The 14,428-nt window shown below is 36.9% G+C and overlaps 3 protein-coding genes across 4 annotated transcripts; 2 read left to right on the top strand and 1 right to left on the bottom strand.

Annotated features, from left to right (window-relative positions):
* The first annotated feature begins 1,177 nt into the window (after positions 1-1,177).
* On the top strand, positions 1,178-7,678 carry LOC113751802 (methionine aminopeptidase 1B, chloroplastic). Of its 2 annotated transcripts, XM_027295947.1 has the most exons (11): positions 1,178-1,402; positions 1,626-1,707; positions 2,398-2,635; positions 3,570-3,731; positions 3,812-3,853; positions 4,360-4,431; positions 4,653-4,732; positions 5,314-5,411; positions 5,808-5,871; positions 6,373-6,420; positions 7,060-7,103. In XM_027295947.1, the coding sequence occupies exons 1-10, from the start codon at positions 1,243-1,245 to the stop codon at positions 6,377-6,379; spliced, it is 1,005 nt and encodes a 334-aa protein (XP_027151748.1). In that variant the 5' UTR covers positions 1,178-1,242; the 3' UTR covers positions 6,380-6,420; positions 7,060-7,103. The 2 variants fall into 2 exon arrangements, with proteins under 2 accessions (XP_027151748.1, XP_027151747.1); XM_027295946.1 differs by lacking the exon at positions 5,808-5,871 and having other exon boundaries at positions 1,179-1,402; positions 7,060-7,678.
* A 284-nt stretch (positions 7,679-7,962) lies between these two features.
* LOC113751803 (allene oxide cyclase, chloroplastic-like) lies at positions 7,963-9,276 on the top strand. Its single transcript, XM_027295948.1, has 2 exons — positions 7,963-8,329; positions 8,597-9,276. Exons 1-2 carry the CDS (start codon positions 8,095-8,097, stop codon positions 9,118-9,120), a joined length of 759 nt encoding a protein of 252 aa, XP_027151749.1. The 5' UTR covers positions 7,963-8,094; the 3' UTR covers positions 9,121-9,276.
* Positions 9,277-11,714: 2,438 nt separating this feature from the next.
* LOC113752602 (zinc finger protein WIP6) lies at positions 11,715-14,428 on the bottom strand. The gene is made up of 4 exons (XM_027296705.1): positions 14,207-14,428; positions 13,863-13,926; positions 12,410-12,786; positions 11,715-12,158 (listed from the first exon to the last, which is right to left on the bottom strand). The coding sequence occupies exons 1-4, from the start codon at positions 14,426-14,428 to the stop codon at positions 11,715-11,717; spliced, it is 1,107 nt and encodes a 368-aa protein (XP_027152506.1).

The raw sequence follows: 14,428 nt of genomic DNA, 5'->3' as shown, positions 1-14,428 counted from the left end.
TCATTCAAGCAAAACCCAAATGGTTGATTGAAAATTTGAAATCCTCGTGATTTGTTACGGAATTACGTTCTATTTATCAGATACTTTGTCAAGAACATCTCGATTTCCCTTCTTCCACTTTTAATCACAAGTTGGGCCTCGCATAGAATTTTATGACTCTCAACACAAGTTTGATCAATTGATAATAACAAATTGTTTTCTTATAAAACTGACGATTTATAAAAATTCTTGTAAACGCCTTGAGGGCATGCCTGATTTTGTTTTATATATATAAAAAAAAAGAAAAATAAACACGATAACTGAATGAAGTTGGGAATATATATCTTTGTGGCTTCCGTAGCACCCAGAAAAAAAAATAAAAGAAGAAAAAGAAAAAAGGTTGAGAACGACTTTTGGAGGCCCGTGTGTAAGTTACTGTTGCCCAAAAGTACATGGCCATTCCATACATCCCTCTCAAAACATTGACACTAGAGCCCAGATTAAGAACTTGGCGGTAGAAAGAACTACTGGGCCAGGCCGGCTTATGCCAGATCCATTTTATGCATTCTGGTACCGTGGACAAGAATGTCAAGAACAGTCTAGACAGAAAAAATATTTTTACCAAAAATAAAAAAAAAATTTGGGAGATGCATTTGTGGCAGTATTAATGTTAAAGTTTTCCAGATGACATGCTAAAAATTTGATTTCCGGCAGTGATGTTGCAGCATCATTCCATTATTCTCCTAAATTGAGAATTTGATGTACTATGAAAAAAAATTCTTTCCTCAATAGACATTCGATTGTGGAATTTGAAAAAAAAAAACGCTTGTGAGAAGACAAAAGGAGAAGGGGAAAAACAAAAGGCAAAAAAATGAAATAGAAATAGGATTAATCTTTTATAAACTATAGTGTATATAGTTTTAAATTTGAATGCATGATGCCTAATCCAAATATAAATTTAAAAATTAAATTTTACATGTGTGACGTACATCTAACCGTAATAGTAATCGATGAATACATGAAAGAAATTGAAAAAGACCACCAGTAATCATTAATTGGTTTGGTCCAATTCTACATGGATCCAACTTGTAACAAAGTTGGAAGCCCCACTCTGTTAATACTCATTGAACAAGTTGAAGGCATAAGGCTTCGAAGCCCAAGTAATTTTGGAGCGGCCAGTTTAACTTTAATCTCAAAGTCTTCGCTGTATCGCCCCCACCCCCACCACTCCCCTGTGCCTCTCAACTTCTTTGTGTCTGAGAGATGGCATTTTTTCTGACTTCAATTTCTCATGCAGTTCCAACTCTTCAATTCTCAACAACTTGCTTCCATGGCGAACTCTGCTCCTTGTCATCCTCGTCCTCTTCTTCCTCTAGTTCTTTCATGGGGGCTCGACTAGCCTCCTTCCCTTCAACTTTCCCAGGTGTGTCTCATTCCTATGATGCTTTCACTAGCTACTTCCACCCATCCATACGTACTGCTAGCATATTTAATCCCTTTTGTTAATCATTTTCATTACTTATTTCTTTTCAATCCCTTTTTTTTGGCTATGCTTCAAAGTTGCAGAATATTTAAATGTGAGTGCTAAATTACTACTATGCTTTTTTTTTGGCATTTCTTGATTCTGGCTTATTTGTTGAATTTAGGTAAATCTTCAAGCTTTAGAAAGGGACTCGTTGTTTATTCAAAAAGAATTTCAGGCTTGGAGGAGGCTATTAGAATAAGAAGGTAATGCTATCTACTACTTCAGTATATTCAATTAAGTACTTTGTCTTACCTTTCGTTTGCTATGCTTCTATCGGTAGTCCTTTTTTTTCTTTCCTCCCCCGTTTTGTGATTTAATGTAGCCTAAAAAATCAACAGTAACAATTACTTCAGCCATGGTCGCGAAATTGGAACTAAAAAAAAGAGAGAGATTTTGTTATATAATTCTTTGCATCATATAGTGGATTCTAGTTATTTCCACTGCATTTGCGGCAGTGGAAATATTTCAGGTAGCAATTGGCATGACAAAAAATTGAACTTGGCATGTTGACCTAACAATAGTATGCCGCATTTTTACTCCTTTTTTGGCATCTCTACATGTCTGTTTCTTTCACAAATCTATAATCTGTATTTGTATCTTAATTTACTTCATTCACAATGTACGCCTACTTAAAGGTGGAGCAAAAAAATGGTATTCTCTAATCTACATGGATCTATTATTGGAAGTTGAATATTTCGGTTCCTGAAAGTTACTATGTGATATATAATCATAAGAACTGACCTGCTATATCTGTTGAACGACATGTTTGTTTAAGTACATTTAATATTGAAAATGATTAAAGATCTATAGATTGTTGTTTTTTGCTCTGTAATGCTTCTTTGTACCTGAGTGTTTAATTGTCATTTTTAATTACTTCTTGATCATTCACAAAGAGAGCGTGAGCTTCGGACTTCAACAGCTTCACAAAGAAGGCCGCCTTTGAGGCGTGGAAAGGTGTCACAACGGCTTCCTGTCCCTGATCACATACCAAAGCCTCCCTATGCAGGGACAAAAATACTGCCTGAAATTTCCAAAGAATATCAGATTCATGATGCTGAAGGAATTTTGAAAATGAGGGCTGCTTGTGAACTTGCTGCCCAGGTCCTAGATCATGCAGGAACATTGGTTAGGGTGAGAATTTACTTTTATGTATTCATCATCAAAGATAATAATCATTCTTAGCACTACATTCTCATAAGAATCGCTGGTTTGCTTTTCTCAAGTTTAAATGCAGATGAAAAAGTTTATTATGATTACTCTAAGTGTTCATCGTACAGACTCACCAATAAAATCAAAACCTATTGTTACACATACTATACCTGCCTGACTCTGAAACTTTATTTTTCCTTTGTGAAATTCCATCTAAGTCCAAAAGCAGTTGAAACATGAACTGAAAATTGGAAGCATTCTTTAATGATAAATTGCAGGTTATCGGTTTTACTTCTTTATGAATTAGTGGCTTCACATGTTTTCTAGATCATGGAAATTGCAGTCTTCGTCAAATAGTTCCTGGACTTATGAACTTTGTATAAGCTTGTAGGCCACTAAGGAAGGAGTGGGTGGCTTTCAGTAGGACTATATAATTGTGATTGCTAGTATTGAGTGTTAATCTTTGACGATTCCCAGCTCTCTCATTTAGGAGCCTTGTAGTATTTTGAAGAACTTGCACTGGTGAACATATGTTTCAGGTCAATGCAAACTCCCCCCCCCCTCTCGGTCCCCTGTTGTCCTTCTTTTGACTGGGACTGGTTCATTTCTTGCTCTTATTTTCCTCCTTTTATATATTGTGCTCCTTCCTTATATGATCATGGCATCTCGTTTATCTTTTCACTTCTTGTTACATCAGAGGGTATCACATTCTTCTTCTTCTTCTATCTTTCATGTATCGACATTATCAATGTGATTGGTATTGTACACATGCATGTTGCATTTTTGTACCGAGATTTGCTTATATTTAGGACCTTTGTGTGGACAAATTAATTTTTTTCCCTTTTATATGATTTGCTTATGTTTAGGACCTTTTTGTGTGGACAAATTAATTTTTTTTCCCTTTTATATGAACTAGCCATCTGTGACGACGAATGAAATTGATAAGGTGGTGCACCAAATGATTATTGATGCTGGTGCTTATCCTTCACCTTTAGGGTATGGGGGCTTTCCAAAGAGTGTATGCACATCGGTCAATGAGTGTATGTGCCATGGGATACCTGATTCTCGTCAGCTACAGGTTGTGTGTTTCTTTAGTATTTACCATCATCGCTGGGAAAATTTTGGTCACTTACCTAAATGTTCTTGTATGCTATGCAGGATGGCGATATAATAAACATTGATGTGACAGTCTACTTGAATGTAAGTTGCTGAGTACTTATTATTGTCTCGAATGCTGTTATTGGGCTTTCCATTTGTTGATCAAATGATATTAGAGGGTCTTTGTCTTAAATGTTAAACAGACTAACCATTCTGCATTTCCACAAGTTCTCTCCTTACATTTATTTATGGTTAGAAATTGCTATTTCTGGTCCACAATATCAAAATAGTGCAAGTTTCGTACTGTCATCTCAATTTTTGTAAAATTTTGGAATCGTTATCTTTACGTGATAAATCTGCTTATACAATTAAATCAAAATATTAATAGAAGACATAATAGTTTCTTTGCTTAGAACACCTAGTTAGGAGTTGCTAAGGGGACCTTTTGAAATCTGTTTTGTTTCTATGATTTGTTCTCAGTTTTCCTTAATTTTTCCTCTTTTTGGTTCCTCCACACTATATTTTTCTTTTCTTTCCTCTTCATTTTTGTAATTATTTGTTTAAAGTTGTATTGGGACCTTAGGAAAACTTATTTGGCCTCATCTCAGGGTTATCATGGGGACACTTCAAAAACTTTCTTTTGTGGCAATGTTAGTGATGCAATGAAACGGCTTGTGAAGGTATGATTTTGCATTTACTAGAAAAGAAAAGAAGAATTGCATTTCCTGAACGTTGCAATGTCAAGGATGAGAATCATGTCTTCTGTTACCTAAAGCTCACAAAACTGCTGCGTCATCACTTCTCGTTAGAACTTTGTAGTACAACCTCTTGATCAGTCCCACAGATAGTTTTTATTATTATTATTTCCCTCTTTTTGCAACCTAATTTCTCCTTGTGTCAGGTGACTGAGGAGTGCTTGCATAAAGGCATTGCTGTTTGCAAGGATGGTGCTCTGTATAGGAAAATCGGGAAGCGAATCAGGTATGATTAATATCTGAAAACGTATAAACATAGAAGTACATTTGCATGTGCACCTGTTGACATTTGTCTGTATTTCTGTCTAGAAAATGAGAGCCACAATTGGATATTTTGGATCCAATAACATACTTCCTACAACATCGGACGTTATTTGGAATTGTTTGGCACTAAACACAACACTGAAGTTTTTGTGAGATTGGTTGAATCAAACCTTTGTTGTTATCCAATTTTGCCCGCTTCTTGTATGTTCATAGCTGAAAGATTTGTTTTTGCTCGGACAATCTTGTGGTGTTATGTTCAGAAGTTATTTTATTTGATACTGAGGGGGTGAAAAGGAACACAATATAGTTAAATATGGTGAAGATCCTCAGATTGCAAGCTTTAAGTTGGGGACCTTGTCAAGCTTGATTGTTAGTTCTTATAGAGGCTTTCATACTGTGCCATCATCTGTCACCTTTTGTACTTTTACTATAGTTAGACTAGAAGGTGTTCAAATATGAGCAAATCTTTCTCAAAACAAAGATGTTGTTTTAATTTAAAGTATATTTTGCCTTCTCTAAGGACTCTGTTAATTATCGTTGCAGTGAGCATGCTGAGAAATTTGGTTACGGCGTGGTGGACCGTTTTGTTGGACATGGTGTTGGGAATGTATTTCATTCTGAACCACTTATATTTCACCACCGTGAGTAGTCCCTCATGTTAATCCTTTCAGTATAATTGTCACAGTCGCTAAAGAAAACTGCACTAGCTTCAGCCTTCACCAATGACTAGTAATGGTCTTGCTAAGCTGTCATTTCAGTGAATTACATGTTGTTCTGTTAACATGATAATCATATGATATGGTGAATTCAAGATCCTCTAACATCGACGAGGTGGCACCTTTCTTCAGGTAGCACCGTGGCTATACCTCCTTAGGTGGTCTAGAATTATATTTAAAGCCAATTAATGCAGATTGGCTTAACATAGTACATCTTAATCTACGGTTGCACTTTCCATTTGCATGTGATCTAAACTTTTCAAGTAATCTCTTTTGTCCAAACTAAATGTCTTGTTTAATCTTTCTTTGGAAAATGTCTAGGTTGCTTAAATGGTAACTCTAAACTGAGAGCTATTTCTGCCTTTGCATATTTCAAATATAGAAAGTAAGTCCTATCATTTCCTTCTTCTTTTTTAACTCTTTGATTGACATAATAATGGAGTATGTATCCATACCATTGATTTTGGAGAATCTAAGTTGTGTCAATTTGTAGGGAGACTGAGAGTCAAGCCAAGATGGTTGGCTTTATATTCTTCTAAGAGTAATTATCTTTAGAAGTTAGAATAACACCTTGACTTTTCTTTCCGCACATTATGACCTAAAAATAAAAAATAATCTTAAAACCTTAGATCTACTTTATAACTTCTAATAGGCTATGTATTTTCATTATTCTGAATGTCTTGCCTCTGAAGTATGTCTTTTTCCTATGCTGTGTCCTTGCTTTGAATGGAAACTTGTTTCTGTTATTCTGTTATTCTAGTTTTTATGCTTGGAGATGGTATAACATATAATTCAAGTTTACTGAACTTGGATTTGTCTTTTCCTTTGGATTCTACTTGTACTTTCAAAGTTATGCCAACTTTTATTTTGTTTTGGTTGTTTGCAGGCAATGATAAGCCAGGCTTCATGGTTGAGGGGCAAACATTCACAATTGGTGAGCATATTCCTCTTTAATGTAGATAATGCTTTTAAATGGCCAGTTTCTATTATTTGTCTGTCGATACATCACAAACATAGTTTTAATTTAAGAAATACTTGGGAGAGCTTGTGCATGGTTGCCTTGTTAGAAAGCAATATGTACCTTCAAGTACTGGTATTCAGTTGGATGTGCTTTGACCAGTATATTGAACCTTTTCCCCCTATTGAACTAACTTGCTGTTGCTTGATTAACAACAACTACAACAACAACAACAATAATAATGAAATTAACTTGTTCATGGCATCGCAAATGCATGTAAAAAGTCCTGAAATCAGAGGGAGACCGTTATGGATTCATAAGGAATGATAGTGTACATCAGGTGATACCATGACGGTACTTCGCTAGGAAATTTGAAAGATCATATGCAATGCTAAACGAGGTTATTTTTGAATGAAATCCTCACTTCCTTTTGGACTTGCTGAAAGGTTTTTGGTACATTTTTGCCATAATTTCTATTACTTTGTCATCTTGGCTTATTCAGGCAAGTCCGGCACTATCTTGATATATTTTCACTTTAGATTGTGTTTTGCAGTAAAGTGAAATTTTCTTATTGAATTGAATCCTTACCTGTTATGTTTTGTAAATTTACTGCAGAACCAATTCTTACATTGGGAAACACGGAGTGTATCACATGGGAGGATAACTGGACAACCCTGACAGCTGATGGCAGCCCTGCTGCGCAATTCGAGCACACAATTTTGATTACAAAAACTGGCGCAGAAATCTTAACAAAAGCTTAGATGAATCACTCATGATTCATTTTGCACACTTCATTTCTTCTACATGTAATGGAGGAAATAAACTCCTGCTCCTCCATTAACTTGAGATCCATGGATCTCATATACAACCCTGAGATGGCAAAAGCATTAGGCATTAAGTGATGATCCCAGTTTTGATCACATCAACACCATTTATAGAACTCTGCTGGCAGCTAAGCAATTATCGGGACATCGTTCACCAGATATGTTGCCTGGTCAAAGTAAAGGTACAGCATTGTTACCGGCATGTCAATGGCCATTGCCAGAGCTGGTGAAATTGGGCTATAAATGTTTGCAATTTGTGAGAAATTCTTAAGGCTGTTATACATAGCAACGAACAGTACATGATTTATATGTACAGAAAACTTTTCTTGTACTATTTAATCATTTGAATAATTGTAGCTCTTTAATATACATTTTAATCTGATGATCCTAACAAACATTGATGTTGCTTCTGCACAGTGCTCAAGATTTTAGCATCGATACCTAACAAATATGTCTTTTGTTGTGAAGGTTCTGATTGATATGGCTTTTGCTGCTACATTCATACTTTTCCCCCCTCCATGATCTTCCAATTTTCTAATTATTTCCACACCTACAGCTACCGCTTTTGACTACTTTTACGAGTCCAGCCTGTGTTTCCACATTAAAAGAAAAAAAAAACTATTAAGCTATATTGTCTTCATCAATAGGTACCCTTAAACCAATCAGAATTACAAGTCGTGCGTTTAATATTGGTGCATAATTTATCGGTGCAGAATCTTCCAGCTACATACCTTTCTAAATCAAGGCACATTGCCCCCTGGATGGATGTTTCTTGAACCTATACTTTTGCGTAGATCAACCCTAACCATTAGCATCCACTTCATCAATGGCAAGTACAAGCTCTCTCAAACCAGTTTCTTCCCTTAAACTATTCAATCTTGAATCACTTTCCAACATCGAATCCCATTATGACAAGCTTGCGTTTAAGCTTTCAAATCCACTTTTAACTAAATCTGTCCAGATCTCGACGACCCACCAAGCCTTCTCCGCCAGAAGACCCTCCAAAGATGCCTCGACAAAAGCATTCTTCTTCAACATCGGCAAACCAAAGCCAGAACCAAGTGAGTACTTCCTGTACCAATAAATCTTTTTTCGATTCGATGAGTTAGTTAGTATTTTGTCGTCAAACCATAGGAAAATGGTCCATCAGATGCATTCTACTTTCTCCAAGCAAATATGAATACGAGTTCTTGGAAATAAAAGATTTGCTAGGCATAGTAATATCGGTAATTTTGAGGTAGTCAGTGAAACTACTAGCTAAAATTAGTTGGATTTCATGATTCACGATGTATTATTGCTCATCACAAAATCATGTCTTTGTGATTCAGCTAAAGTTCAAGAACTATATGTGTATGAGATTAATGAAAGGGACAGGGGCAGCCCAGCATACTTGAGACTTAGCAAAAAGGACGCAAATTCTCTAGGTGATCTAGTTCCATTCAGCAATAAGCTCTACACAGGTGATTTGCAGAAGAGATTAGGCATAACATCAGGATTATGTGTGCTGATAAAACATGTTCCTGAGAAGAAAGGTGATCGTTATGAGGCTATCTACAGCTTCTATTTTGGTGACTACGGTCACATTTCAGTCCAGGGGCCATATTTGACTTACGAGGACACACATCTGGCTGTGACCGCTGGATCAGGAGTATTCGAGGGGGTGCAGGGTGTGGTGAAGCTGCAGCAGATTGTGTTCCCATTTAAGCTGTTCTATACATTTTATTTAAAGGGAATTAAGGATTTGCCAGCTGAGTTGGTGGTTAAGCCAGTGGTGCCAACAGCTACTGCTGAACCATCAGCTGCTGCTAAGGCTACTGAGCCTCAGGCAACCATCCCTAACTTCACTGATTGATAGGGAGGTTGATCCAAGGAATTAGCCACAATTATTCAAGCATTAATTAGTTTTGCAGCAAGAGCTGTCCAATAAATGCTTGTACTGGTTTATCGTTTGTACTATTTAGAATGGTTTTTTTCTCTCCTACCAGCATCATTGACCAAATGTCTCCCATCTTTATTGTCAGAATTGGATTTTGAAGAAATTACTGTCATATTTTTCTCTCCCTTATCATCTAGAAGAACAGCAAAACAGAAATTTGTTGACTTACCAAAAAAAGTGGGGGAAAAAAAAAGAAAGAAGAAAGTCCATGAAGTAATAGGATAAAACTGGGAATAAAATGTGTATGTATAGCTGTGAGTTGAGTGCCTAACTCAAATGAAAACGAAGAAAAAGAGATAGAGAGGCCATGTTCGTAGATTCTATCATTCGATGAAATGTTTCTAATTGAGGGTGTCTTGGTGGAGCTGTCCCTGCAATCCGCACATGCATGCATGAAAAAATAGAGAGAAATTTGCATTGGAACTATTCTTTTCCATCATTCCAGAAGGGCTTGTTAAAAAGAACAAGAGTATTGCTAGAAAACGATAATTAAAATAAAAACCCAGAACCCCTGACCACTTCTACATACAACTTGGGATCAATTCAGACTTAAATTGCAGCATATAATCTTGATCTCCTTTTATTTTTATTTTTTAACTGGTCAAACTTGGGAAAAGGAAGCCCGGCCACCACGTTGCTTCTTTGGTTAAGCTTCATAAAATGTTGGAGAAACGCCAGATATTTTTCTGATTAAAGGTGATTACAGGTATCCCATTTTCCTTAGATGGGATTCCAACAACTATTCTTTTTGCTTGACAACTATTCAATCTAACCGTATAAAAAAGAATGAAACAGAAGAAGGAATTCTTGGACATGTTAGGCTACAGTGCTAAAGTTTCCTACAAGAGTAATTTCTTTTTTTCTTTTCTTTCTCCGATCAAAATCATTTCTCCTATTCATTACAATAAAATGTTCGCGTCTTGACAGCCCAAAGGGCCATATAATGCTGACTTTTTGTGTACTATACTGTAGTACATGCATCCCTGCAGCAAACCAAATAATTTGATTAGAACCATCATCTGAGAATTCTGATCAAATCTTGATCAGAAAAAAGTAAGTCTGAATTTATTGTCCAATAAGAAAACCTCACTCCAGATTTTGTCTGTGTGTTGAAGTTGACACACTTGCACACAAAAACAAGAAGAACAAATAAAATCAGAAGTACGGCAAATTGTCACAGCTGTTCTAACAAGCCAACGAAACTAGTAAAAATTAGTGAACTTTAACAATGATTATGGACCAGTTTTATGCGGCCTAAGTCTCAAACCAGGGAGAAAAACGAATACCAATTACAGCTCAAAAATGGGTAAAAATGAAAGAACAGGAAACAGAAAGTTGAAAGCATCAAAAAAGTAGAGCGATAATACTGATAAGACGGTGAAACTGTTGAAAAGTAAGGCATGCAGTGCAGGATATGGACCTCATCCTTCACATATACATCTGAGAGAGCAAGCATAGGTAGCCATATAGTATCAGAGTGCATATGAGCCCATGCAACCACATTATTAAACTTAAAGAAGGCAAAAACAGGGCTCTGGCAACATATTACGAAAAATCTGTTTGTTTCGTCCCAAAAGGTAGAAAGTTAATACTTTGGGTGAAACCCCAAAAAGAAAAACTTCCAGTGGTCCATTGTTACCTTCTGACAAAAGCCTCTATCAAAGTGTTAGTAGTGCTAGTCCAAGCTCAGCCCTCCTCAGGCCCTCAGACCAAAAGCCTCAGAAAAAACTCAGACTCAGTCTCTACTCTCCAGTCAGACTCTGAAGGCCCAAAAAAATAAAGGGGGGAAAAAAGAAAAGAACCAAACTTTAATCAGATAATCGAACTGGCACTTCGAACATTAATGCCATGCAACTGTGCCTTTCATTATACTGTTTGTCCTCATCTTTTTCTCTCCCTTTTATTTCTCTCTTTCTCTTCTCTCAAGTCCCTCAAACACATAGATGATAGATCCGCAGACACATTCAGAAGCATAGAGCCAAATAGTCACTATTCAGACTTCAGCAGCCTACCACCACTACTACAACTAAAGGTTCACATGTAATAAATGGATGTACATTGGCAGAATCATATCCGACATTTCTATTCTATTCTTCACACATTAATCACTTCTTGATCTTTTTGATCAATACCACTTTGTCCCTTTTCAGTATTAGATCGAGTTTTGCACAGTTTGCACCCTCCTAAACTTCTCTTTGTGACCATTGAATACTCAAATCAACAACGCTAGTGTATTATGTACGTTAAGGTAGGTTTTTTAATCCTTTAACACTAATCTACTACAGAGTGTACAATTTGTTTTGAAAAACTAGGAAAAATTCCTATCATAAATTGGTCAAAATTGACAAGAGCCAATGTGCAATTTATTATTACCTACTACAAACGTGCAAATCATGTACGAAAACTGGTCAATTGACAACAAACATAAGTTAGTAGAATATTAATGTTTAGGGTACAAACTAACATAACCCCCAATACTTTTCGAGGGTACAAAGTCTATCTAGCCCTACTTAGTAGTTGTCCTCTTCTTCTTCATCATCTTCTTCTAATTCTACAAATTCTTCAATTCCACGCAAGTCTTGACTATGTGCTGCATGGCCATCTCCAAAAGCTCTAATATGGTCTTTGAGTGATCTTTTATGCTTAAAATCAGAACCACAAATACAAAACCATAACTTCCCACAATTCTTTTCATGAGTCCTCCAGTCTCCTCTAACCGCAAATGGCTTCCCACATTTTCTGCACTGAAATGGCTTTGTCCCATGCTTTCTCTTGTAGTGTGTTTGAAGAGTCCTGAAATCCTTCAAGGGCCTTGATCTTGGATGATCTATGTTGTTCTTGCATCCCTCAGCACAACAGTAACAGGGAAGTTTAAGCATGGATGAGGCTGGCTTTGTCCCTCTTAAAGATTCTGGCCCTTTTCTGTATTGTGATCCATGCCCCCACATATGCATCTACAGAAGGATCATGAGGATGGAAAAGTTATGCAAGAGATTGATCTAAGCCCACATAAAATATTCATCATCACCCACAAAAATCTCGAAACAAGTCTACATACTACTGTAGCAACCAACTAGTTGCAAGTTGCAGCACTATTGTATACTGAAGGTTTTGTTTATTTTTGCATGCAAAGAGTTAAGGGGAAAGAAGAACATTGATAGGATCTCATTATAACTGAAAATGAATTACATAGAAGTTCCATAACCTGCATATTGTTGTATCTGTTAAATGTTTTGTTGCATACAGGACAAGAAAACTGAGTGGGGCCAACAAGAATTTGAGCTGGAGTAGGAATCCAGTATTGTCCTTCAGGAAGAACCCCAAAGTTATGAGCATGACTAGTAGAGCTAGCTTCTGAAGTAGGCAGACCAATATGAAGTGCCACTGTTACACCATTTTCAGCACTAGTCCTAGGGCATTGTTGATAGTTATCCTGAGGTAGTTGGCATGAGGAGTACTCAAAACTACAGTCCAGAAGATTCTTTGAGGTGTTGTTTTGGCCTGGAGGAGCAAGAGAAAGAAGAGTTAAAGAATCATCATCTTGATCATCAGCCTCCAAACTGCCAATCTCATCAGTCTCACCTGATGAAATGTTTGAACAACAATGAATTCTTTGCATGGAGATAAGCTATTGGGTATGAACTTATAGAAGTCGTCGGAAGGCAGATTTTAGGTTTGTGTCATAAGTAATAGGCAAATAAACAAAACTATTTGTTTATATATGGGATTTTGAGAAGGTTCAGAATCTGGGATTTTTGTGGGATTTTGTTGGGATATTAGTATGACAATACGCGAGAAAGGGCTATAGAGCAAGTGAGAAAGGGATAATAGAGCAAGGAGTAGTGATGACTGATGAGTTTGAAGGCAGAGAGAGTTGTGTTGTGTGTTCTCTCCCTCCACACGTGGAGTTGAAAGATATGAAAATTTGGCTTGTTTAGGGACGGAGGAGACAAGGTATAAGTAAAGGAGGGAGAATTGGGGGGGTAAAAAATACATAGAATTGTGTACCAAAGTAACAGCAAATTTCTCTCTTGCTGTTTCACAGCGTTGCTCGTTTCCCAACTGAGAAGCGAGAACTTTGAGCCCTTGTCAAGTCATATGGGCTTCCTCCTCTTTCATCATCATCTCTCTCTCCCTCTCCCTCTCTCTCTCTCTCACCATTTATGTATTTATGGTTGGATGGATGGTTGAGGTGTAGGTGTAAACAGGGAACAAAAGGATAACTGTAGAACTGAACATATTGATCTCTCTCTCTTCTACTTTCGTTATTAAAGGAGGTTTTGATAGAGATGTTTTACAATATAAAGTTGGAAGATGTTACACTGCAGAGAGCAATCCAGGAAGTCATCTTCATCAAATACACTATACACTAATCCAACCTTTGCCTTCTCCTCAATGATGGTCCTTCATATGATGTGGTCACACATTGATTTGATTTCTTATATAAAGCGAAGGTCTGTGACTTGTCCCCAGCGACAAGAGTATACGCACCACCTCCTTAGATATCTCATTCTAGTCCACTAGGAAATTGCTACAGCTTGCTCTACATGTAAAGATCTACACGTAAAGATCTTTGGTGACCTTTTTGAGTTTGCAAAGTAATTAATCCTCGGATTTCCAACGTTAAGAATCAGTTATGTGCAAGACATCATTTCTACCTTTTGTCGCTAAGCGCCTGCACCTTGATGGGCTGCTGCTCTTAAGAGTATGTGAATGAAGGAGCTATGTATGATACAAAATCAATTAGTTGTCAACAAAGTCAATATTGCCATCTAAAGAAATGTTCCAATTCATTAAGGTGGCTGCATTAGTCCACATGATTTGTCATTCACCATTTATATATTGACAAGAAAATTTTGGTATGATCAAGTCTATATGACTCAATTAACATGCTGGATAAAATATTCACACCATAACTCTCACTATTTCACAATTGAAAGTTGTGACGAGGACATCTGTCTTATTACTATTTTTGACATCACTTAATTTTTCGTCCATGCACTTCCCCTACAAGAGAAGATGCCATTGCATCAAATCTCTTAGCGAGAGCCATGCATCTTATTGTCACGGATCTAGCTATTTGAAGTTGTGCTCGATATGCAGTCATGCTTCCTCTCTCTATGACTGTTATGCACTCTTGGCTATGAGGAACATCTTCAATCAGTGTCCATAGATCGAATAGACTCAAATGGATGGATGTAGAAGAGAAGATGCTTGCCACCAT

The sequence above is a fragment of the Coffea eugenioides genome, chromosome 11 (genome assembly GCF_003713205.1).
Source record: "Coffea eugenioides isolate CCC68of chromosome 11, Ceug_1.0, whole genome shotgun sequence".
NCBI classification, from domain to species: Eukaryota; Viridiplantae; Streptophyta; class Magnoliopsida; order Gentianales; family Rubiaceae; genus Coffea; species Coffea eugenioides.
This window is presented reverse-complemented; position numbering and strand designations above follow the sequence as displayed.